The sequence below is a fragment of the Pogoniulus pusillus genome, chromosome 18, assembly GCF_015220805.1.
Source record: "Pogoniulus pusillus isolate bPogPus1 chromosome 18, bPogPus1.pri, whole genome shotgun sequence".
NCBI lineage: Eukaryota > Metazoa > Chordata > Aves > Piciformes > Lybiidae > Pogoniulus > Pogoniulus pusillus.
Genome location: NC_087281.1, coordinates 10235253 through 10258781, shown reverse-complemented (window position 1 = coordinate 10258781; position 23529 = coordinate 10235253). Strand labels below are relative to the sequence as shown.

The 23529-nt window shown below is 42.6% G+C and overlaps 2 protein-coding genes across 4 annotated transcripts in view; both read left to right on the top strand.

Annotated features, from left to right (window-relative positions):
* Positions 1 to 20861, top strand: part of PRKCE (protein kinase C epsilon) — a 308568-nt gene extending 287707 nt beyond the window's left edge. For 2 of the 3 annotated variants that reach the window (XM_064158377.1, XM_064158380.1), the window contains exon 15: positions 17536 to 20861. In XM_064158377.1, coding sequence (XP_064014447.1) covers positions 17536 to 17682 — 147 coding nt within the window. In that variant the 3' untranslated portion in view covers positions 17683 to 20861. Of the gene's footprint in view, positions 1 to 4064; positions 4095 to 17535 lie in introns of all 3 variants that reach the window. The other variant, XM_064158379.1, reaches the window with a different exon arrangement.
* A 1953-nt stretch (positions 20862 to 22814) lies between these two features.
* Positions 22815 to 23529, top strand: part of EPAS1 (endothelial PAS domain protein 1) — a 137965-nt gene continuing 137250 nt past the window's right edge. Inside the window, exon 1 of the mRNA XM_064158376.1 lies at positions 22815 to 22972. The gene's annotated coding sequence lies outside the window, so the exon portion shown is untranslated. The remainder of the gene's footprint in view (positions 22973 to 23529) is intronic.

The window sequence follows — 23529 nt, the reverse complement described above, 5'->3', positions numbered from 1 at the left end:
GAGCTTGACGCTGTCTCTTGAAGGTAATTTCTGCTGTTCTTAAAACCCACTTCTCACAGTTCCATGGATTGTCTTGAAATTTTCTGAGTGATGTTATTCTTCCCTGCTGCTTTGGATGCAGACATTGACATATAATTGCACACGCCAGAAATAAGTACAGTGTTAGTGCAGGCAGATGTCTTTTCTCCAGAGCAACGGTTGTCAGTCAGCAATCCCTTTGAGGCATGTTATTCCTATGTTGCTTATTTCCATTTTCAAGGCACTTTTGCCCCAATGCAAATCTTCTGCCAGGCAACCAGCAACAGAACAAGGGGACACAGTCTCAAGTTGTGCCGGGGGAAGTATAGGCTGGATGTTAGGAGGAAGTTGTTGCCAGAGAGAGTGATTGGCATTGGAATGGGCTGCCCAGGGAGGTGGTGGAGTCACTGTCCCTGGAGGTGTTCAATCAAAGCCTGGATGAGGCACTTAGTGCCATGGTGTAGTTGACTGGATAGGGCTGGGTGCTAGGTTGGACTGGATGATCTTGGAGGTCTCTTCCAACCTGGTTGATTCTACAATTCTATGATTCTATGATATGAAAACAAGCATGGAATAGTTAAATTTCTTACCAAACTCATTGGTATGATGGTAAGTGTTGTAGAACTTGCTTAGTGAAATGATGGGATGGTTCTCTCTACCCCATACTAAATAGTAAAATATGCATTAAAAACAGTGATGGGAACAAATTGCCACTTCATCATTCATGTGTATTGATGAACTTTCTGCCACCCCAAGTTGTTATTGACTGACACAACAGTATTTGAAAAAGTGAAGCAGAGGTATATTTTGTCCTATTGAACTTTTTCCTCAATCTTCTCAGCATCTTATTTCCTGCAACAAATTCTTTGTACCATTTCTGAAAGCACAGCTGCCGAGCTGCAGGCTTTCCAGACTATATTTGTGGCCTGCTGGCATATCACTAACATCAGCCAGTGAAGCTTAGAGATGTGTGCACAAGTAGAATAACATGAATGATATCCTGGTCACAGCATTTGTTAATTACAGAATCACAGAAGGATCCAGGTTGGAATAGCCTCTGAAGATCACCAAGTCCAACCTATAACACTACTGTACAAGATTCACCTTAAACCCCAAGCACTACATCCAAACAACACTCAAACACATCCAGAGTGGTTGACTCCACCACCTCCCTGGGCAGCTTATTCTAGTCCCTGACCACACTCTCTGTGAAAAACATTATCCTAATGTCCAATCTGAACCTCCTCAGTGTCAACTTGAGGCCATTCCTGCTTCTTCTGTCTCCAGTTACCTGCAAGAAGAGACCAGCTCCAGCCTCTCCACAATGTCCCTTAAGGTAGTTGTAGACAGCAATGACGTGTCCCCTCATAGCTTTCTCATTTTCAGACTAAAGCTGAAGTCAGTGGTAGCCTCAATGAGCATCAATTACATAGATTCACAGAGCAGTTTGTGTTGGAAGAGACCTTTAAAGGTCATCTAGTCCAACAGCCCAGCAATGAGCGTTGCCTCTTACCCCACTGCAACAGACCCTAATAAAAATTTCTTACAAGCCCACTGAAATGCTGAGGAAAAAGACTCCTCCTCTTCTCCAGGCTGAACAACCCCAGCACTTTCAGCCTTTCCTCATAGGAGAGGTGTTCCATCCCTTTGAGAAACGTCTTCTTGGTTTCTCAGAATTAGACCATCAGGATAAAATTGCTCTTTTCTTGCATTGCTGGTCACACTGGCTCAGTGTGCTGTGAGGAGCTGCTAGACATTGTGTGGTGAGGATAGTCTCACAGTCCTATCCTTTCGGGTTGAGCTTTCTCTGACAACCCTTCAAACATGCATGTAAACAGACAGATTTGTTGGCTTTAGCCACTCTGTTGTAAATGTCAATGAGGCGAAAATTTGAGGCTTTGTCTAAGACACTCTCAACAGAATGGTTTAGGTTGGAAGTGACCTCAAAGATCAGCCAGTTCCATCCCACTGCCATAGGCAGGGACACTTCCCACTAGAACAGGTCACTCAAGGCCTCATCCAACCTGGCAATGAATACCTCCAGGGAGGGAGCAGCCACAACCTCCCTGGGCAACCTGTGCCAGTGTCTCACCACCCTCACTGTAAAGAACTTCTTCTTAACATCTCCCCTCTGCCAGTTTAAACCCATTACTCCTCATCCTGTCATTACAAGACCTTGTCAATAGTCCCTCCCCAGCCTTCCTGTAGGCCTCCTTCAGATACTGGAAGGGTACTACAAGGTCTCCTCAAAGCCTTCTCTTCTCCAGGCTGAGGAGCCCCAACTCTGGTAGCCTGAAACATGAAAAAGCTGAAGAACTTTGAGCCAAAGGGTGATACAAAGCCTGGTAAAACAGATGTTTTCCATATGTATTTCTTCCTAGCAATTAAGCTAAAGGTTAATTCTGATGGCTTTGTCAGTGTCTGTGACAATCCATTCATAATGCAGCTGTATGAAGATGAGGTTAGTAGAATAATCACGTTACAGTGATTTACTGTGAAGGTTCCGCTATCACAGGACAAAACATGATTTTAATTCCCTCTCTGCACTCATGATTTCTTGGGTCTGCATTTTAAAAGCTCACTTTCTTCAAGCAATAGAAGCAAAATCAACAAGATAGCCTATTGCAGCATTGTATCCTGCAGTATGGAGCAACAGCAGCTGCCACTGTCCTATTTAATTCATCTAATGTGACTCCCATTGTTTTGCAGCCTTGTCCATTCCTACTGTTACATCACTGAGAATGTTTTCTGAATATTTGGATGTTCCTTCTTCAATTCTGGCTTCTCAAGAGTAAAGAGTTGTTCTAGTAGCTAAAATCAGAGACCTGAGAACTGAAGATGCATAAGTTCCTCTATCAGATTTTCTTGGAACCCATCATACATTCCAGGGGTCACCACTAACCTTCTCATGCTTCAGTTTCCACTCTGTGGTGGAATTTAATGCAAAGTTCAGTGGCAGCAAAGAAATGTGACTGAGAAGTGTTAAAAGCTAAATGTTCAAGATCAGCCTGGCTTTTAAATTAGCTGAACATGTAGCACTTCCCTTGGAAGAATGTTCTATGTTACACCAGACCTCAGTGTTAATAGCTACCATCTTGATCCTCAGTCTCAAATTTCACACAGTAATTTGCACCTCTCTCAGTAACTCTAAAATAATAAGAAACCATTACTGAAGTCCCTCCCCCCCTTAGTTGTCATTATCTGAGCCATATCGTCTGTGTGCACTTTCCTTGTGAAATTGAACTCTCTTGTTAAGTCTTGACTTAAGGATGCCAGCAATGTGTCCTACTTCAGTTTTGCACTGCAGCAAAGGTTTGAACTGAAATCATCCCCAAATGTGAAATTCTAGCCCTAGTAAGTGATTATGAGTGACAACTGGAGTCTGTCAGCAACGGGAATTTTCTTTTCCCCCTCCCTTAAACAAGTAAAACACTGGCAAAATTTTGGCAACCTGTTGTCAGTGACCCAAGCCAAGCCAGATGCCCACCTGCAGTGTTCGGAAACTGGGTCATAAGTAGCAAATGCAAACCAGCACCTGCAGAGTGTGCAGCTGCACAGTCAAACAGGCAAAGGCGCCTCCTGCCCCATGGGTAGGTGCCACATGGAACAGCTCCTGAAAACGTGTTCAGTTAGAGAGGGGTGTGTTTAAATTGCTGCTGACTGTCAGATATGGCTGGAATCCTTAAAGAGGGACCACATTTCCAGAGAAAACTTTCAAACATATTAGCCTGAAACCTAAGTTCTGTAATCTCAGATTTGCTTTTCATACATGACCGCCAACAGGCAAAGATCTTTTTTTTTGCTTTCCAGTGAGGGATTTTTTAACCTGGTGTTGGGAATCCATGTGGGGTTTTTTTTTCTTTGGCACGCCTCTAATTTTTGTGACAGTGGATTGTGTCATCATACATGCAGAATTATGACATTGCCTTTAACACTGTGGGGAAGAAGCCCTGTAAAATGCAGTATCGTTCAGTAGCACCAAAAGGAACATAGGAAATTACAGGCCAAGTAAATTTCTTTTTGTATGAATGTTCTCTCTTTTCAAGTTTGCTTCAGTGTGAATGTCCCTCTTTAAGGTAAGGCCTTCCATATGGGGAAAATGTCAAAGGTAGGTCCATTTTTAGGCCTAATAACGTTGAGGTGTCCCTTCAGTTTCATAATATATTTCCATTCAGTCATCAGTGCATGGCAATGAGCATTTAGCAGATGGGCACGCAAGGGGCTATACTGCATGCGTCTGCATGAGGTGTTACTGCTTAGACAAAACACTGGGAAGTGATCTTGAGACCTGAGATGGTCATGTACCATTGTTAAACCTTGCACATTACGTATTCCCCACTTGGCACAGGTGTTTCAGTCTCAGGGAAGCAGTGGGCTTTCCTCTGAGAGTGATGAATACTTGTATAACATAAGCCATAGGTTTAGAAACAGGGAAGCATCTGCGTTTGTCAGAATAGCCTTCTTATTACTAACAGATGTAGTGGTTGAAGTCCAGCACTCCACTTCTTGCACACTGCCCCTGCCTCGGTGTATCACGAATTAGAATGTTTGACGTCAGCTGGTTCCTAACAGTTACATTTTTCTGCCACTGGTTCAAGTGTTAGCCAGGTCCCTGCTGATGGAGAGACACTGGATTTTGGACAACAATTAGTTTTGAGTTCTCAGCTGAGCTTGCAGTGGACAGTTGTGAACAACAGTGCCATAACTGCATGCTCTGCAGCTTGTACCAACTGGTCTAGCATGTGGCTGGGCAGATCAGACAAGTCTTAACACTTCTGCCTCATCCCTTAGCAGTGAAAAGGACATTGGTTTCCAAAGCTTCAGCTAGCTTGGCCCTTTGTACAACCACTAAATTTGCTTAGTGTAAATATATGGCTTTCAAGGAGCTGATGCACAGCTTATATCACAATTTAGAGAAAACAAGAGTTAGAGAGCTGGCATTTTAAAAGGGATTTCAGTGTTGTTTGTTTGGATGAACAAGGTTCTCTTTTCTCAGGATCTGCTCATTCAATTAGTCTTTATTTTTTGGGGGTTTACCAGCACAAGTGCCTGCAGCAGCTGGTTTTAGCTGTGATTATCACACCACTAGAATTACAGAGGTTTGAAAGCTACTTCCCAGCATTGCAGGTTCCCAAATACTTAAAAATTATTTACACATTATTTGTGCTTCTTTTGATTCTGTACTGGAAATCCAGCAGTATTTGTTTGGTTTTGCTGAGTCTTGGTCTTACAGCATACTGAGTAATTAGGTTCATTTAACCATCCATTAAATGTACATTGTTAAGTGGTGCCCACTGGGATGGAATGATAAGCAGCCAGAGTGTTCCTGTTTTTCTTACGGGCTTCCTCAGAATAAGACAAATTCCATCACACTTTTTTGGGTGCTATTTGAAAAAATAATAATCTAAACCTTTAAGTGAAATCATCTCACTGTGGTTACTTACAGTACATTCTTAAGCACTAAACCAGATTATTTTATATATATGTATTAATGCAGGTAATAACATTCTTGTGTTAAGCCTGTTTCTGATGTTAAGCCAGTGGAAAAACAGCAGGTGATTTAAGAAGCAGCAGCATTTGGCTCTTTATGAGGCAGTGTTGATGAACTTATCAGACAGTGCTGATGAATTTATCAGCAAAATGAAAACTCATCAAGGGTTACCCATCAATGACTAGTCCCATTCACAGCTGAAGTATAAGAAGAGCTTTGGGGCTATTTCTTGTGCAGGACATTTTGTACTAGTAGTATACTATGCAAGTGTAAAGTCAGCTACAGTGTCTCGCTAGGATGTTGATCCAAAATGAACAGCAAAAAATTGTCTATATAGAGGTTTACAATTCAGCATAGTAGTGCTGTACTTAATTCCTTTCATTTCTGCATTAATCAGCAGAGGTAGACTGAAGCAGCTGATGCTGACACTTCAGTAGCAGGACAGGGAAGGCATTTTTAAATGGTAAGGAATGCTAACACTTCATTAACTGCTGTTTTCCTGTTGTTAGACTTCTGTGCTGTTAGAAGGGATTTTGTTCTGTGAAGGCACAGACTTTGTGCTGGTCCTCTCAACAGAATTCACTAAAAGTCATAGGAGGCAAAGAGTTGAGTGCCCATGACTCTCTGAAGGATTGTGTTTATATTTGACAAGGAAAAGAAGAAACTGGATTTGTGCCCTCAGGTCTGCAGTGACAGGTCAGGTTCCCAGAAAGACAAAGTTCTCACTATGCAAAAAGACATATAAGCAAAGGACAACCAAGAGATCATAGATAATTAGCGACAGAGGGAGAACAAAATTAGATGCACAGCAAGGAGATAATTATTCAAGTTCAAAGAAACTCGGTAGCAGAACCAGGAACAAAACCAGTGTCACTACTCTGCTATGTCTTATTGTGCTCTGTTCATAAAGCTGTCCCAAGAAAAGCAGTTCTGGTGTCTGGAAGAAAGGTAGAGAGGAGTATATTGAGATGCAGAAGTAGCAGGCATTCAGAGATAATCGTGCAATGCCTTTTCTTTTTCAATTCAGTCTACAGTTGGTATGAGTATGCCCTTTAATTAAAAATTCCATTCAACCTGCTTTCTAAAAAGTCACCTAGATCCTAATTTTCATCTGTCTTTGCAAAGGCTTAAAAAGCATTCTACTTCAAAATGTAATCTCTAACAGTTCAGCAGCCCTGGAGTTAAACCCTTGCTGTGTAGCCTTCTCCACTTGTATAAAATGAGACCTGCTGCACCATTTCTTTCTATGAAAGCCTGTCATATGCATCCATTTCAAATGGGAAACTTTATTTATTATATGAACTAATGATCATCATTGAAGAGCATAAGTTTCCCAAAATGCTTTGAAGAAGGCAGTCTTGCCAAAAACTCTGTAGCATTCCTAGTCTACAGCCTATAGTGCAAACCATTCTAATGTGTAACTGAGCCTTGAAATGATGCTTCCGCTGTACCTGCTATTATCTTTCATACAGTTAGATACTACTACCTTTCGTGTTGTGTCCAGTATCACAGTGCACTGCACATGTCCATGCCTCCTCAGCAGAGGAGTGCTATATATTTATCATTTCATAACACATTCAGGGTAATTCCTATAATGTACTACTTAGTGTAATCAAGTGGGATAGGTGACTGCACACAGAGTAAAACGTTGGAATGTCAATTGGTCAGTAATTATTCAGGATGCTTGGCAGAGACAGAAGTCTTGAAATACTTCATTACATCATTCACCTATCCATAGAATCACAGAATGTCAGGGGCTGGAAGGGACCTTGAAAGATCATCTGGTCCAGCCTACCTACCAGAGCAGGATCACTTAGAGCAGATCACACTGCAATGCATCCAGATGGTTCCTGAATGTCTTCAGAGAGGGAGACTCCACAACCTCCCTGGGCAGCTGGTTCCAGTGCTCTGTCACCCTCACAGAGGAAAAAATCTTCCACCCCTTGTCCTGTCACTGGGCACCACTGAGCAGAGCCTGGCTCCATCCTCCTGGCACTCACCCCTTACATACTTATAAGCATGAATGAGGTCACCCCTTAGTCTCCTCCTCTCCAAGCTAAACAGCCCCAGCTCCATAAGGCTCTCCTCATAAGGAAGTTTTTCAACCTCCTTAATCATTTTTGTGGCTCTGGCATCAGTCTCCTTAATTTATTCCTTGCCTTTGTGATATCTTAAGGAATAGAAAGCAATGGGATTCTTTCACTTTTTCAAACTAGATCTGGTCAGATATCTCAAGTGCTCAACTCTCTCTACTTGGGTCATTTTCCAGTGATTTGTGAGATGGAATTCTAGGCATGTGTGCCCTAGACTTGCCAACTCTCCTGCATCACTTTTTCTCTTCTTTGCAAGTTGACTGCGTTTTCTGGGTGCAGCCAGCCCTTTCACAGAAACCCAGTATCATAGAATCAGTCAGGGTTGGAAGGGACCACAAGGATCATCTAGTTCCAACCCCCCTGCCATGAGCAGGGACACTTAACACTAGATAAGGTTGTCTAGAGCCTCATCCAGCCTGGCATTAAACATCTCCAAGGATGGGGCTTCCATCACCTCCCTAGGCAACTCATTCCAGAGTCTCACCACCCTCCTGGTGAAGAGCTTCTTCCTAACATCCAGTCTGAATCTACCCATTTCTGGCTTTCTTCCATTCCTCCCAGTCCTATCACTACCTGACATCCTGGAAAGTCCCTTCCCAGCTTTCTTGTAGGCCCTCTGTAGATACTGAAAGGCCACAATAAAGTCACCTGGGAGCCTTTTCCTCTCCAGACTGAACAGCCCCAACTCCCTCAGCCTCTCCTCCTCTGATCATCCTCGTGGCCCTTCTCTGGACACCTTCCAGCATATCCATATCCCTCTTGTAATAGAGGCTCCAGAACTGGACACAGTACCCCAGGTAGGGTCTCACCAGTGCAGAGTAGTTGTTCTAAAGCAGTAGTGGTCAGGAAGACAAAAAGGCACATGTATGCAGCAGCAGCTGGTTTAGCTTCTCACAGATGCATTTACCCTCACTACTGGAATCTGCTGTATCAATGGTTAAAACACAATTTCAGGAGCACACAACCAAAAATGGACTAAACTTGGATGTGTTCCAGGATGTAAAGGGAGAGACATTGACAATTGTGACCTTAGAGCAATTGAGGATGCCAAAGGAGTCTTGTCAATATAATGTGAATCCAGAGAGGCACATATATAAAAGCTGTGCTGGAGAGTGGATCCTGTAATTTGCAACATGCTTTGCAACATGCTTTGCTATGATCAGTCCATTACTTTCTAGTCTCATTTTTTATCCTCACCCCAAGATGGAATACAAAATTGTTTTCCATGTAGTGAAACCCTGGAAGAAACCTACTATAAGGGAAAAACAAAGTGTAGAAACTCAGGAGTTGGCACTCCTTCCTTGCCATACTTCTCTCTTCAAAAAATACATGTATTTTAACTTAGTATAGTTTATATGCAGTGGTTATGTTATGATTAAGTCTTAGTGGCAGCAAACCCTGATAAGGTGCACAAGATGGATCTCCAAGGTAAAGGACTTAGCACAGGGGGGAAGCTGTAGTGTTGACCTCCCTGCAGTTCCTGTGAAATCTGTCTCCTGGTGTTTTACACAGAGGTAACTGCTGTGCTTTAGCAGTCAGCCTGTGAATGAAGCACATCTGATATATATAGCTGCAGTGCTGCTCACTCATTCATGCTAGAGCCATACCCACGTGTGGCCATAGGGGACAACAGTTTTACAGCAGCTTCTTCTGATTGAGAATCATTGCCTGAACTGTAAACACAGAGTGGTTGCCAGTCAACCTGCAGAGCTGTGATTTTGCTTACCTTGCTGCTTGTTTTGTTATGGTGGTTTGGAGGTACATATATAGAATGAGAGAAAGGCTTTCCAAAAATTAGAATCATAGAATCAACCAGGTTGGAAGAGACCTCCAAGATCATCCAGTCCAACCTAGCACCCAGCCCTAGCCAGTCAACCAGACCATGGCACTAAGTGCCTCATCCAGACTTTTCTTGAACACCTCCAGGGATGGTGACTCCACCACCTCCCTGGGCAGCCCATTCCAATGCCAATCACTCTCTCTGCCAACAACTTCCTCCTAACATCCAGCCTAGACCTCCCCCAGCACAACTTGAGACTGTGTCCCCTTGTTCTGTTGCTGGTTGCCTGGGAGAAGAGACCAACTCCACCTGGCCACAACTTCCCTTCAGGTAGTTGTAGACAGCAATGAGGTCCACCCTGAGCCTCCTCTTCTCCAGGCTGCACACCTCCAGCTCCCTCAGCCTCTCCTCATAGGGTTTGTGTTCCAGGCCTTTCACCAGCCTTGTTGCTCTTCTCTGGACACCTTCCAACACTAAGGCTGGCCTACTCCAGTTGTTAAATGTTTGTACCTCCAAATTGGTTATTCTATTCCTCCTTCCCATTTGATCCATTTCATATTCCCAGGAAAGATAGGTACTGTTTCAGTTTAAAATCCTGTGAATCAGCTTCCTGTTTGTTAAATATCTGTGTGCTTCCATAGCAGGTTAAATTATGCCTTGCATACGCTGGCAGGCTTTTCAGATATTGCTTCACTCAGTGTCTGGGTGCCTGGAGGGGAAAGTTTCCCACTTCTTTTGTTTAATTTGATGTCCCTTACATCTAATGAGGCACAGTCTGGGAGTATAAAGTCTCTCCCTCTGCTTGAAGGTTACATATGTTGGTACACTTGCAAAAAATACTTGCATTCAAAACCCTTTTTATCATGAGAACCTTCCAGTGAATGTGCTGCAGCTCAGGACTGCTCCGTTGTAACCCTTTTACATGTGTGAATATAACGAGTAACAGGCTTTAAAAACTAATGGCATGCACATGTATTTTGATAACACACAGTTTGTATCTTCTGAAATAAGACCTTCTAGGAATGACTTCCAATACTGATGCAGATTCTCAAGGCATGTAAATAAAACATAAACAGAAGGACAGGCCTGAAGCATCCTGCTTCTCAGTCTGTTTCTTTTACAGTATTTGTACTGAATTGCTGTGTATCTAGAATAAGGTTTGTGTGAAAGTGAGTGCTCATTACAGTTGGTTCAGCTCTTTAGAAACTACTACACCTTTATGAAAGGAGAGCCAATCATTGGGGCAAAGGGTTCTCTGCCTATGCTGTGGGTTTTGTTATGATAAAGAGAGGCGAACAAGAGGACGGTGATATGAGAAGTTAGGTGCATAACCTTGTGCTTCTAACCAGTTTAATGCCTTGAGTTTCCATTTGTCTTGAACAAAACAGTCTGAAAATCTGAACAGTGACAAATACAACATATTTAAACTCTGATCATTCTGATCTAAGAATTTCTCCATGAGGAAGCTGTCAAACATGGACATCATCTATTTCTCACTGAAACAAAATGATAACCACACAATACGTATGAGAAGGTGCAACTCTTGCTACATGTCCTGTTCATAATGCACTGCTATCCTCTGCCCCTGCAACCACACAGCAAAAACTGCACAGCTTCCTGACCAGATTTAATGTGCCTGGCACATGTTTGGTGTGCTACTGTCACAGCTGGGCACTGCACTGAAAGGGTTCACTGGTAAAGTTCCCCATACAAAAGTGACAAACTCCAGGACTTGCAATTAGATGAAGGTGTCAAGCACTGCTACTGAGCGAAAACTGCAGTGGAGTAAAGTTGGAAGTTCTGTTTCATTCAGTGATATAGAAAGGCCAACCTGCATTTCTGTGTAGACATTATCTCATACTATGAGTTTTCTATATATTTTGTGTCAAAAATGTCCATTTACTGAAAAATATCAGTATTTTTTCTTTCTTCTCTCAACATAGCATTTCATTGTTAAGATGATGATTTCTGGCCTCACTTACTTGTTTTGGCTGCCTTTTCTGGATTAGCTCTTCATTCAAACTAAGCATAACTCTATTCATTGGTTTAAAAAGGTTCTTATAATTAGATTTAAAGTGCATATTGTGAATTTATAGGGAAATCAACCTTTTGTGACAGTGTTGTTTTCTAGCCACCACTTCATACTTCTTTCACTCTCTCTGAGAATTCTTTGATTCCCCTGGACAATTAGAACCCAATTTAGTGGAGCCATTGAGCTTGCAAAGCACTTGAAACAGTTTTGGTGATTTTCAGCAAATGAAATGAAAATAAAGAATGGAGTTAATGCTTAATGCTCCAAGATGGAAATTTTTTGTAATTCTTATTAGACAGAGGAGAGTCCACTCAGTCTCTTGGCATCATGGCACAGCCGATAAGGCGACCAGTGGATGTAGTCTACCTTGACCTTGGCAAGGCCTTTGACACTGTCTGCTATGACATCTTACTGAGCAAGCTGAGGAAGTGTGGGATGGAAGAGCAGGCAGTGAGGTGGGTTAGGAACTGGTTGCAAGATAGAGTTCAGAGGGTGGTGGCCAATGGTACCAGGTCCAGCTGCAGAGCTGTGACTAGTGGTGTCCCCCAAGGATCAGTGCTGGGGTCAGTCCTGTTCAACATCTTCATCAATGACATTGACGAGGACACAGACAGACAGAGTCTGCCCAGCAAGTTTGCTGATGACACCAAGCTGGGAGGCTTGGCTGAGACAGCTGCAGGCTGTGCGGCCATCCAGAGAGACCTGGGCAGAGTGAGAGCTGGGCACAGAGGAACCAGGTGAAGTTCAACAAGGGCAAGTGCAGAGTCCTGCATCTGGGGAGGAATAACAAACTCCACCAGTCGAGGCTGGGAGGTGATCTGCTGGAGAGCAGTCCTGTGGAGAGGGACCTGGGGGTGCTGGTGGCTAACAAGTTACCCATGGCACAGCAATGTGCCCTTGTGGCCAAGAAGGCCAATGGGATCCCGGGCTGTATTAGGAGGAGTGCGTCCAGCAGATCAAGGGAGGTTCTCCTCCCCCTCTACTCTGCCCTGGTGAGACCTCATCTTGAATACTGTGTTCAGTTTTGGGCTCCCCAGTTGAAGAGGGACAGGGATCTGCTGGAGAGGGTCCAGCGGAGGGCTGTGAGGATGATGAGGGACAGGAGGGCATGGCTGATGAGGAGAGGCTGAGGGACCTGGGGATTTTTAGTCTGGAGAAGAGAAGACTTAGAGAGGATTTGATAAATGTCTATAAGTATCTGAAGTCTGGCCAAGAGTGAGGGGACAGGCTCTGCTCACTGCTCCCTGGGGTAGGACAAGGAGCAATGGGTGTAAGTTGCAGCACAGGAGGTTCTGCCTCAACACAAGGGGGAACTTCTTTACTGTAAGGGTCACAGAGCACTGGCACAGGCTCCCCAGGGAGGTTGTGGAGTCTCCTTCTCTGGAGCCTTTCAATGCCTGTCTGGATGTGTTTCTCTGTGATCTGTGTTAGATAGGATTGTCCTGCTGTGTCAGGGGGGTTGGACTGGATGATCTCCTTGGGTCCCTTCCAACCCCTAACATCCTGTGATCCTGTGACAACAAGTTTGGAACACCTGGTGTCAGGTGCATTTTTGGCAAGGAGTTCCTGCCATTCACATTTGGTTCATGTGGTTAATGGAAGGAATGACAACTTTAACTTTCTTAATGTATTTTCGGTGATAAGAACATCAGCTTAGATTTCTTTTTTCACAGTTGGAATTCATAGACTATTGTTTAGTAATCATTAACAGGCAAGGTCCTTAACAAGCTGACTACACATGTTTTGGAGTCTATGACAGGGTAGAAGATTGATTTTATTTCTTAAATGGTAATGAAAATAGAAGAGTTCAAAAAGCACTGTCGAATGTGTGCTTACGAAGAGCATATGAAGTTCCTTCAATCTTTTAGTAATTATACCAAGAGATGTAAGAAACAAAAACTGCTTTGACTCATAAAACAATGCCCCTTCTTAGAATCATAGAATGGTTTATGTTGGAAGGGACCTCAAAGGTCATCTAGCTCCAACTTTCATCCAAAGTTGTGCAGGCCAGCTTCTGATCTCTTTAGCTTTTAAACAGAAGTGGTAATCTTCGAATAAACTTTGACTTAAAACTTTTCATCCTTCATTGGTAGCAGGCCACGTTAATATCTGTTAATTCATGGAATTCTATTTCTGTAGCCTAAGTGTTACATCTGATCAGATTGTTACATCCACATAAAGCAAATACACCATGTTTCCTAGCATGAATAGGATCAGTGCTCTGGTGGGAAACCTGTGAAGCATTTGGTCTGCTGGGATAAAAAATAAACCAAGATGTAGCAGCCAGCACACTTCCTGCACAAGAGGTACCATGCAGGTATCTTCAGATAAAATTTAGAGATGGAGTTAATGTCATTTTTAGGTGTCACAAGTGTCATGGAATCATAGAGTCATAGAATGTCATGGCACTACTGCTGCTCTTAGCCCATATGTTGCCTACAGTAGAGCGATTTCAATGCAGAGCACAATTTGGCACCTATTGTTTGAAGCTCCTGGTGTTCAAGACAAGCCTGAATGAGGCACTTGGTGCCATGGTCTAGTTGACTGGCTAGGGCTGGGTGATAGGTTGGACTGGATGAGCTTGGAGGTCTCTTCCAACCAGGTTGATTCTATAATTCTGTGATTCTGTGATCTTCAGTGCCCCTACTCTTGAGTAGCATTGACACCTGATGAACACAAGGTGTTTGGGTGGTCTAGAGAGAAAAAAAAGAGTATTACCTGAAACATAATCAAACTCCTGTGTGTTTGGGTGTACAGCTGTAGTTTTGATGATTTGTTTTCCCCTAATAACCCTCATACCTTCAGACAGCTGAAAATGAAGTTTTACTGAGAAAAAAAGTTTGGAAAGTCAAAAGTAATGTGTCCCAAAGTCTCGGGGCTGCAAGCTAAGTAAACAGACTCTCACTCATTTAATTACTGGATTTGTAAGGATGCATTTGTCAGCCAGCCTCAGTATTTTTCCTTTTTTCTTCCTGATTTTTTTGATGTTCAAAGTTGGATAACAGACACATTCTGTTTACTTCAGTCACTCTTCTTACCTTGCAAATCTTCCTCCTTTTCTCTACTTCTGTGCTAGGAGACAGCCACGGCACCTTCATCCTGAGCACTCATGCTTCAGCTAAGCATTAGATCATACTGCTGGCCTATAGGCTGTAACAGTGCAAGTACATTAAAATAGCAGTAGTATCTGAAATGTGACCAGACCTGTTTTATCTTGGCAGATAATAGTCATAGCTTTGGGAAGAAAGTGCCTCAGTTGCTGAGGAGGGTTTCCCAAATCCTTGTGTTGAAAAAAAGCACTTGATATGAACTCTACTTTTGGTCTTTTATGGCTTAATCTACTCATTTTCCTTCCCTGTGATCTATTTAATCTCATTTCATCAGCTGCTTAGTTAGAGGCTTGCTAGCATTTGCTTGCAATCTTCTATTTCTTTTTGCCTCTTCTGTTAATAAGTAGGATGATTTCCTTCTGTGTTGTCAAAAATACATGGAATTGTTTGTAAATCTAAGAAAGTATAAACTACTGTTTCCTTCTTTGGTCTTGAAGGCACAATTTACCACATGAGGGAGGTGGTTGAGTCACCCACCCTGGATGTGTTTAAGGGTCGTTTGGATGTGGTGCTTAGGGATATGGTTTAAGGTGAATCTTGTAGAGTAGATTGGACTTGGTGATCCTGAGGGGCTTTTCCAACCTGCGTGTTTCTGCGATTCTGATTCTGTGGGAAGCTTTTAAATTGAAGCAAATACCTTTGGTTATTGTTTCACAAGTGTTTGGAATATGTAGTTCTGCTGGAAGTACAATTCCTTTCAATCAGTAGCATTTAGGCACACTAATATTGGGACAGTTTTTCAAATGTACTCATTTGCACTCTTTTCCACCTAACACCTTGTGAGAGTCTAAATTATCTCTCTCTCCCCCTGTTTTGTCCAGCTTTATCCTTTAATAAATAGTTTTGAGGTGATCTATGGTCTCATTTGCACCTTAATTTCACAACATGGGAATCCATAAGAACAGATCTTGCTCCTCTGGACAGAGATATTGTTAATCTCTGTCCTCTGGACCTTGACAGACCTTCATAAAGCTTGGTGCTTTGTTTGCCAAGAAAAGTAATTATTGGGAAACAATTGCCCCTCAGACTTGGAGGTATTTGTCATCTTATTCTTTTAGTTTCAGCAGGGAAATAGCAAATACATTCAATATGAAAACTTGAAAATAATATATATTGTATTTGTTCTCAACTAGTGCAGAGTTTGTTAGCCCTGGATAGATAGTGGTTAAAGGGTGAGCGTGATCACATTTCTCTTGCACAGAATGACAGTTCTGAGTTTAAATTCTGTTTTCTACAAACATCCACTTCCCTCAGTCTGCTTTGATGACTATTCCTGTAGCAAACTCATTGTATGAGTGTGTTAAAATAACTTCATCAGTAGAACTGTGAGGAACAAGAAGAGTGTAGATGTAGTTGTAATGCATTTTAAAAATCATATGGAATCTTATACTTATTTTGCAGCATTTGCCCAAGTGACTGGGAAAAAAACAAAAACATAAAGCCCAGAGTTATGTCCCTTGTGGCTTTATGCAGTTCAGAATATACAGGTCACAGAATCAAAGAATGTCAGGGGCTGGAAGGGACCTTGAAAGCTCATCCAGTCCAACCCCCGTGCCAGAGCAGGATCACCCAGACCAGATCACACAGGAATGCATTCAGGCAGGTTTTGACTATCTCCAGAGAGGGAGACTCCACAACACCCCTGGGCAGCCTGTTCCAGGGTTCTGTCACCCTCATAGGGAAAAAAAATTAGATAGAGGATATGGAATTTTGGCTGTCTGCACTTACAAAGTACTTGGTTTACAACTGACAGTGTCATGAACTTAGATAGACCTTTTTTTCCTGAATCTGTAAGGTTCTTACAAAAAATGTAGGTGAAGGTTGCTACAACCTTGCTACAATTGTGAGAAAGAAAACTACCTGTCTGAATGCCTCAGTAGACCTGATAAATACATACATACATATAGAGAGAGAGAGGAAAAGCAACCTTCATTGAAAGAAGGTGCTTTATGATGTATCACTTGATGATTGTATCATTTTACTTTGCAAGTCAAATAGCTACTTTATTTCTGGAATCACCCTAATCTCAGGTGTGCAGGATGAACTCAAAGCTAGTTTTTCAGTGTTTTTACTCAGGTGACTATTGGATTTCATGAAAAAGAGAGGAAAGAGACAATGTAGACAAAAAAGGTTTGTTCCAACATGCTTAAAATACACTGCTAACATGGAAGAGATGAGCCATGTAGATCCCATGAGGGATGTTTTCTTCATAGCCTGGGGGCTTTTTTTACACATAAACAGTCAAAGATGGTCACTGTTGTGAGTGCCCTAAGAACGAGTTGACCGCCACAAGACCATCTCTATTTAATAAGCCTTAGCCCAACCAGAGCATGCAGATTTGCACTTCCTTGGCCCAGCTTCACTGAAAGAACAAGATGCTTTAGACTTCAGTGGGGAAGTCTGTGATGCTTTGAATGAGACTTGGCTGGGTTAGGAAAGCTGAGTGGACAGTGGGGAGCTCAGGGATTTTCGACTGTGAGCTGTGGCAAGGTCTACATCTGGTTTTAAAGCTGAGTATAGCCAGATACAAAGAAACAGTTAACTTAGATTTGAAACAGTAGTCTATATTATGGGGAAACCAATTACATCAGTTCACTCTGTGCCTCTGAAATGAGATATTATTATGTTCAAATCTAATAGGAAATAGTCATACTACCTACTATGCCCGAGGCTTTTTTGAACTAGTCCTAATCTCAGCTTCCTGCTTTACCATCATACTGCTGTTCCTTTGCCTGTCAAAGACCCGTGAGTCTCTGGGAACTCATTTATGGTACTGCTTCTGTGGCCTCTCCTGAACTCATTTATAGTATTTGCTCTTGTAGCTTCCCTCATACGTCTTTTATTCTTTGTGTGACGTAGCTCCTCTTTTATTTCAACCATTCCAGAAAATTCAGCCTCTGGGGAGCACAGGGCTGGGGGTTGGAGGGGGAGGTGGGACGGTGAAGAGGGAGAGTACTTTTTGTTTTACTGTACTGTTTTGCTATTTACCTTATTTGTGTTTTTCTTCTCAGAAAACCAAAAGGGATGTAAATAACTTTGATCAAGACTTTACACGAGAAGAACCAGTATTAACGCTAGTGGATGAGGCAATTATAAAACAAATCAATCAAGAAGAATTTAAAGGCTTCTCTTATTTTGGAGAAGAGCTACTGCCCTAGGCAACATTAGGCTGGGAGATGAAAGATGCTGCAAGAAGTGATTCCGAAGAGATCATCACGTTACTGAGACTCAGTAGATCAAGAACTACTTCTCTTACCCTGAGCCCATATCCCAAATTAGAGTATATATTTATTTTGGTTTTTTCCCTTTGTCTTCTAACCTGAAAGCACTCTTCATTTCTGTCTCAAAAAGCGATGCAAAATGATTTTGTGTCAGAAATTGTAACACACTGCCATCTGTGTTCAACTCTTCTTTTATTCCTAAGGTCTCCTCAGAGGACAAGATTGCATCTTTTCCGTGGAAAAATGAAGCTGTGTTATTAAAAGTGATTTAGCACATCACAATCTGTAATCATCATATTTAAGCTAAGAAGGTCCGAACTGTTTCTTCTGCACTGATGGTTATGGTGAGATGTGAAGCATTTGCATCCATACCATTGCTCTTTGGTAAGCAAAGAAGTCTGCCTTGGTGGAGGTTTCATTCTCAAGTTTTAATTTATGCCTTGGTGGAGGTCTCATTCTCAAGTTTTAATTTATTGTGGTGAGGTGTAAACTTAAAGCTGTCTGGGAAAAGAAACACATCAATTAAGACTTTCAATCCACTTCCTTGGATTACAGAAAGCCTTTAGGAATTAGAAGAGTCACAAAGATAAGTGAGATGTTATTTCAACCAAGAAATAGACAGTACATGGATAGTTATTAAAGGGCTAATGAATAAAAAGCCTATAGTACTTTAACATAGCTGTGTATAGGCATTTTACAGTTTTTCAGGCAATTGGGTGTACTATCCATGTTACCAAATTTAACATCCATTTCAATAAACCATTAATGTGATGGCAAGCTTGTAGATGTTTACAGTTAATTTGAGGTGAAGAAATTAATTGTAAACATTACAAATTTGCCTTTTCCATTGTAGCTAAGTTGATAGGTGGTTTCTTATTTATATTTATTTTCTCAAGGGTGTGTTACTTTTGCACACTTCTACAGAACCTTAATACTACTGTGTTCGTTGGGGGGGGGTGTCTTTTTGTTTTAAATCTGAAGAGAAATCTGCTTTTACAAGACACAAAATAAGGCTACACGTGCATTATATGGAAGTGTGTAAAAAAATAAAGATGAAGCATTCACAAACTGACATCATTGAATTGTAAATTGAAATATTTGTGTGTGTGCGTGTGCGTGTGTATGAATTGAAATGGTAACTCATGTGGACAATATTACTGATGTGAAGTTACCTCTTGTAGATATGCTAACAGTGTTATGTACTTATATTTCCAGGAGCACCCTGTGGTTTGTTTTGGGATTTATGTTTTCTTTTCCCCTTTTGTGTACATGTATTGCTGAGTTCATTTTATGATGTATTTTACTGGACTGAGTGGGCGGTCATTGGAATCCATTTTAATTGTTACACGTGGATCTCCAGCTGCACAAAAGAAATATATATACTTGTGATTGGCAAAGTGGCACTAAAAAAAAAAAGCTTTTTTGCCTTTTGTACAGGTGAGATTTTGTATATAGTGTTTGCTGCAAGGCCTGTGGAATTCATTGAATATAGAGGTATCAACTGCTGCATGTTCAGGCATACTATTAAAATGTTAGTCTATGAAAGAATAATTATAATAATGTCCATGTGCAATACTCTTGTATGTGTATTGGTTGAAGTTACTGTCAGAGAGATGAGGTTTTTGTTATAAAAGTTGTAGACATATATTAAGCTATACTAAATCTCTTGTATAGTTCTCTTCAACTCTATTATGACACGATAGAGCTCGGAAAGAGAAAGGGATGTTACAAATCGTAGTGGGCAAAGTGTGAGTCCTTGGCTTGAAGAGATAATCTCGGTCTTGAGCAGATGAGTTTGTGTCAGTTTTGCGTCTGGCTGCTCACAGCCTGTGACTGACGACAGCATTCAGTTCCATTTTGTTTTGTTTTTTAAAACTCAGGTGTAATTATTATATATATTCTTATGATGATTTCAAAATATTAAATATTATGATCTATCAGTTAATGTGTTGTCTGGCCTGCAGTTGTAATAATGGATCAAGCCTTTAGTTTAATTTAATTTATCTTCAGCAGTGTTTTGTACTGGGAAAAGACTAGCTTCTGGAGATGGGCACCAGCACAGAAACATGTAATGATTGCATCATCTCAAGGTTTAAATTTCTTTCTCCTTTAGAAATATACTGTAGAACTGCCCATCGATTTGTGTCTCGCCACTGTCTCTGTTTCTTTCTCATCACGGTTAGCTTTTGACATCCAGGCAAGAACTGATCACAATGCTAAGGTGTTCTTTTCCGTAGGTGAGTAGGCTGGCTAGGAGGAGTTATCGATAGTGCACTACTGTTTGTACAAGAGGCCTTTACACAAAGCTCTGAGCGTTTATTTTGAAGGAAGAAAAGCACCCCACAAAGCCTTTGTAAGCAAGCTGCGTGGCCTCTAGCCCCATTTCTATCATGAAGGTAATTAGCAAACGTTTGTATTCTAAGAGGCCTCAGCACCTGCACTGTTTGTTAGAATGCTAAAAGAAAAGTGAGGGAGATTAAAAAAAACATTTGCATGGGCAGGTATTTCTCCAATATAAATTGTTAGATGCTCTGCATTGGGTTTACACCAGAAGGTTTGTCTGTTACCTTGAACATTTTTTTAAGGACAGTTCTTAAAAATGGACATTCTGTTACGTTTCTGCCTGTTCTGTAAAATCTTTTCCTGTTCCTTCTTTGTAAAACGAGTGCAAAAATGCCAAAAAAAAAAATATGGTTATTAATCATTATTATAAAGATTCCTTTGTTTCTTGGTTTTCTCCTCCCAGATAAACTTTGCTAAAAAAAAAAAAACCAAACAGAAACACATTTTTCTCCATAATAATTATCTCCAAGACATGCTTACAAATTACCTCTCTTTAAATTATGTGCAGAATAGTTCTGGCTAGATAGCAAATGCATTCGGTTTGGGGGGGTAGGGTTGGGGGTTTGGGGTTTTTTTTGGTTTGGTTTGTTTTGTTTTTTTTTTATTGTGAGGATTTATTTGTACAGAATTTTTTTCTCATGGATGTAATTTCAATCTCTTGCCATTCATTAGTGTTATTTCATCGTAAACATTATTACTGTGCCAAATGTACTGTATTCAAAAGGATGTGAATGTGTATTGTTTCAGAACCTAATAAATACAATGATGATAAATCCTGGGGGGGGGTTCCCCCAAAGTTTTCTTGTGTATTTTTCTAAATGAAGGATGGGTTTTTTTTTCCCTCGCCTGTTCTGTGCTCTACAAAATACCTCAAGTTTGTCTTTTAGGAGTGGACGTTTCACAAAGGAAGAGTTTGCTAAAAAGCAGTAAACACTGCCAAGAGAAACACAGGTACCAGCACATGAAGAGTATTGGTCTTGGGCAATGTAAAGTTCACATGAGAAGCACCAAGCAGGTGAGTTACAGACTTTGTCTGCTTACCAACAGCATAATGGTCACTGAGTTCTAAGTGATCCTGGCATTCTACTTAGCTGCATAGATAGGAGCTAGGAGCAGGTGTTGATCTGTTGGAAGGTAGGAGAGCCCTGCAGAGGGACCTAGACAGGCTGGATGGGTGGGCAGAGGCCAGTGGGAAGAGATTTAACAAGGCCAAGTGCAGGGTTCTGCACTTCGGCCACAGCAACCCCAAGCAGTGCTACAGGCTGGGGACAGAGTGGCTGAGAGCAGCCAGGAAGAAAGGAATCAGGGGATGCTGGTAGATAGTAGGCTGAAGATGAGCCAGCAGTGTGCCCAGGTGGCCAAGAGAGCCAATGGCATCCTGGCCTGTATCAGGAGCAGTGTGGCCAGTAGGACAAGGGAGGTTATTCTGCCCCTGTACTCAGCACTGGTCAGGCCACACCTTGAGTGCTGTGTCCAGTTCTGGGCTCCTCAATTCAAGAGAGATGTTGAGGTGCTGGAACGTGTCCAGAGAAGGGCAATGAAGCTGGTGAGGGGCCTGGAACACAAACCCTATGAGGAGAGGCTGAGGGAGCTGGGGGTGTTTAGCCTGGAGAAGAGGAGACCTCATGGCTGTCTACAACTACCTGAAGGGAGGCTGTAGCCAGGTGGGGTTGGTCTCTTCTCCCAGACAACCAGCAACAGAACAAGGGGACACAGTCTCAAGTTGTGCCAGGGGAAGTCTAGGCTGGATGTGAGGAGGAAGTTGTTGGCAGAGAGAGTGATTGGCATTGGAATGGGCTGCCCAGGGAGGTGCTGGAGTCACTGTCTCTGGAGGTGTTAAAGAAAGCCTGGATGAGGCACTTAGTGCCATGGTCTAGTTGAGTGGCTAGGGCTGGGTGCTAGGTTGGACTGGATGATTTTGGAGGTCTCTTCCAATCTGGTTGATTCTGTGATTCTATAGTAGTTAAAGCTCACATCAGTAGGGCACTGTGTAGAGACACATGACACTGCTTTAGTCTTTAATTGGATTGACTAGAGAGATTAGTAGTATGCTTAAGTTTAATTAATTAGGACCATAGAGCTTGTTAAATTATTTATTTGCCTTAATCTGTCAGCATGACATTGTGTGGAATATTTCAGCATTGCATAGTCCTTGAGTTTGCATCTTACATGCTCCCTGTTTCCATGGCCTGAAATTCTCATCTCCTCTGTCAGCAGATCAGCTACCAACACACTCTGGCAGGAATTGCAATTAACAATCTCCAATTAGCATACCAGTGTGGGTAAGCTGACCAGCTGTTCAAACAAACCAACTCATTTCAGGAGTGTTTGCAAGGGGCAGCTTTTGCACAAGCAGCCGTTTTCTTTCCTTCGTGCTGAGTTGGTGTTGGTACCTGTGAGGGTATTCTAACTCTGGGGTGTTGACGGGGCTGGTGTTGCGTTGCCGCAGGTTTTGCCATGCAAAGTCTTGGTTTTCTGGGTGTGTTTTGCACCCGTAAGAGCTTCCAAGTAGTAAGCAGGACCCACGGCTGCTTGCCCTGCTCTCCCCTGGTGCTGCAGCTGGGGCCAGCGTTAAGGGCTGCTCCCGCCGGGGCTGGCCTGCAGCTGAGCTCAGGTGCGGCGGTTGGCCCCACCCACTTCCGGTTTGGGCCCCTATAAAGGCCGAGGAGCTTCCTGCCCCCCTCAGTGTGTGTCCTGCCTCACCTGGCAGCACCTCCATGTGCTAGAGAAGGCAGGGGAAGGCCGCACGTTGTCTGCCTGCTTTCTCCAGCTGCCTGGGAAGGATCGGGAGCCTCAGCAGCCGACAAGAGAGGGGCAGAATGCCCTGAGAGCGTCTGGGTGCTGCTTGAAGCTGTAGCTACTCTGGCGAGCTGGGAGATATTTTGTGAGTAAATGCTTAAATCTTCTTGCAATTCACCATCCCCTTCTGCCGTAAGCTCCTTGAGTGCGTCTAGAGGGCAGGCAGCACTACCTAACCTCAAGCAGCGCACTGACCGCAGGAACCTTCTCTTCCAGTCCAATTGGTGTTTATCTCTTTTTGCTAGTGGTTTCTAGATCTGGTTTCTTCCTTTGTGTGATGTTTCCATGAGCTCTGCAGAAGAACCTAACTGTTACTAAAAAACAGTGGCTGGGGTGGTGAGAGTTCTGAATGTTGAAAATGGAATAATACTTTGTGACAATCATATCTTGCATCAATTAATTACCTCTCCATTACGAGAAGGACGTGGATGGAAGGGTGGCCAGGAGTGTGCTGTTGTGGCCAGGAAGGCAAACGCCATTTTGGGGTGGATTAGAAGGGCTGTGGTTAGGTTGAGAGAGCTTCTCCTGCCCCTCTACTCAGCCCTGGCGAGGCCTCGTCTGGAGCGTTGTGTCTGGTTCTGGGCCCCGCAGTTCAAGAAGGACAGGGAGCTGCTTGAGAGAGTCCAGCACAGAGCCACAAAG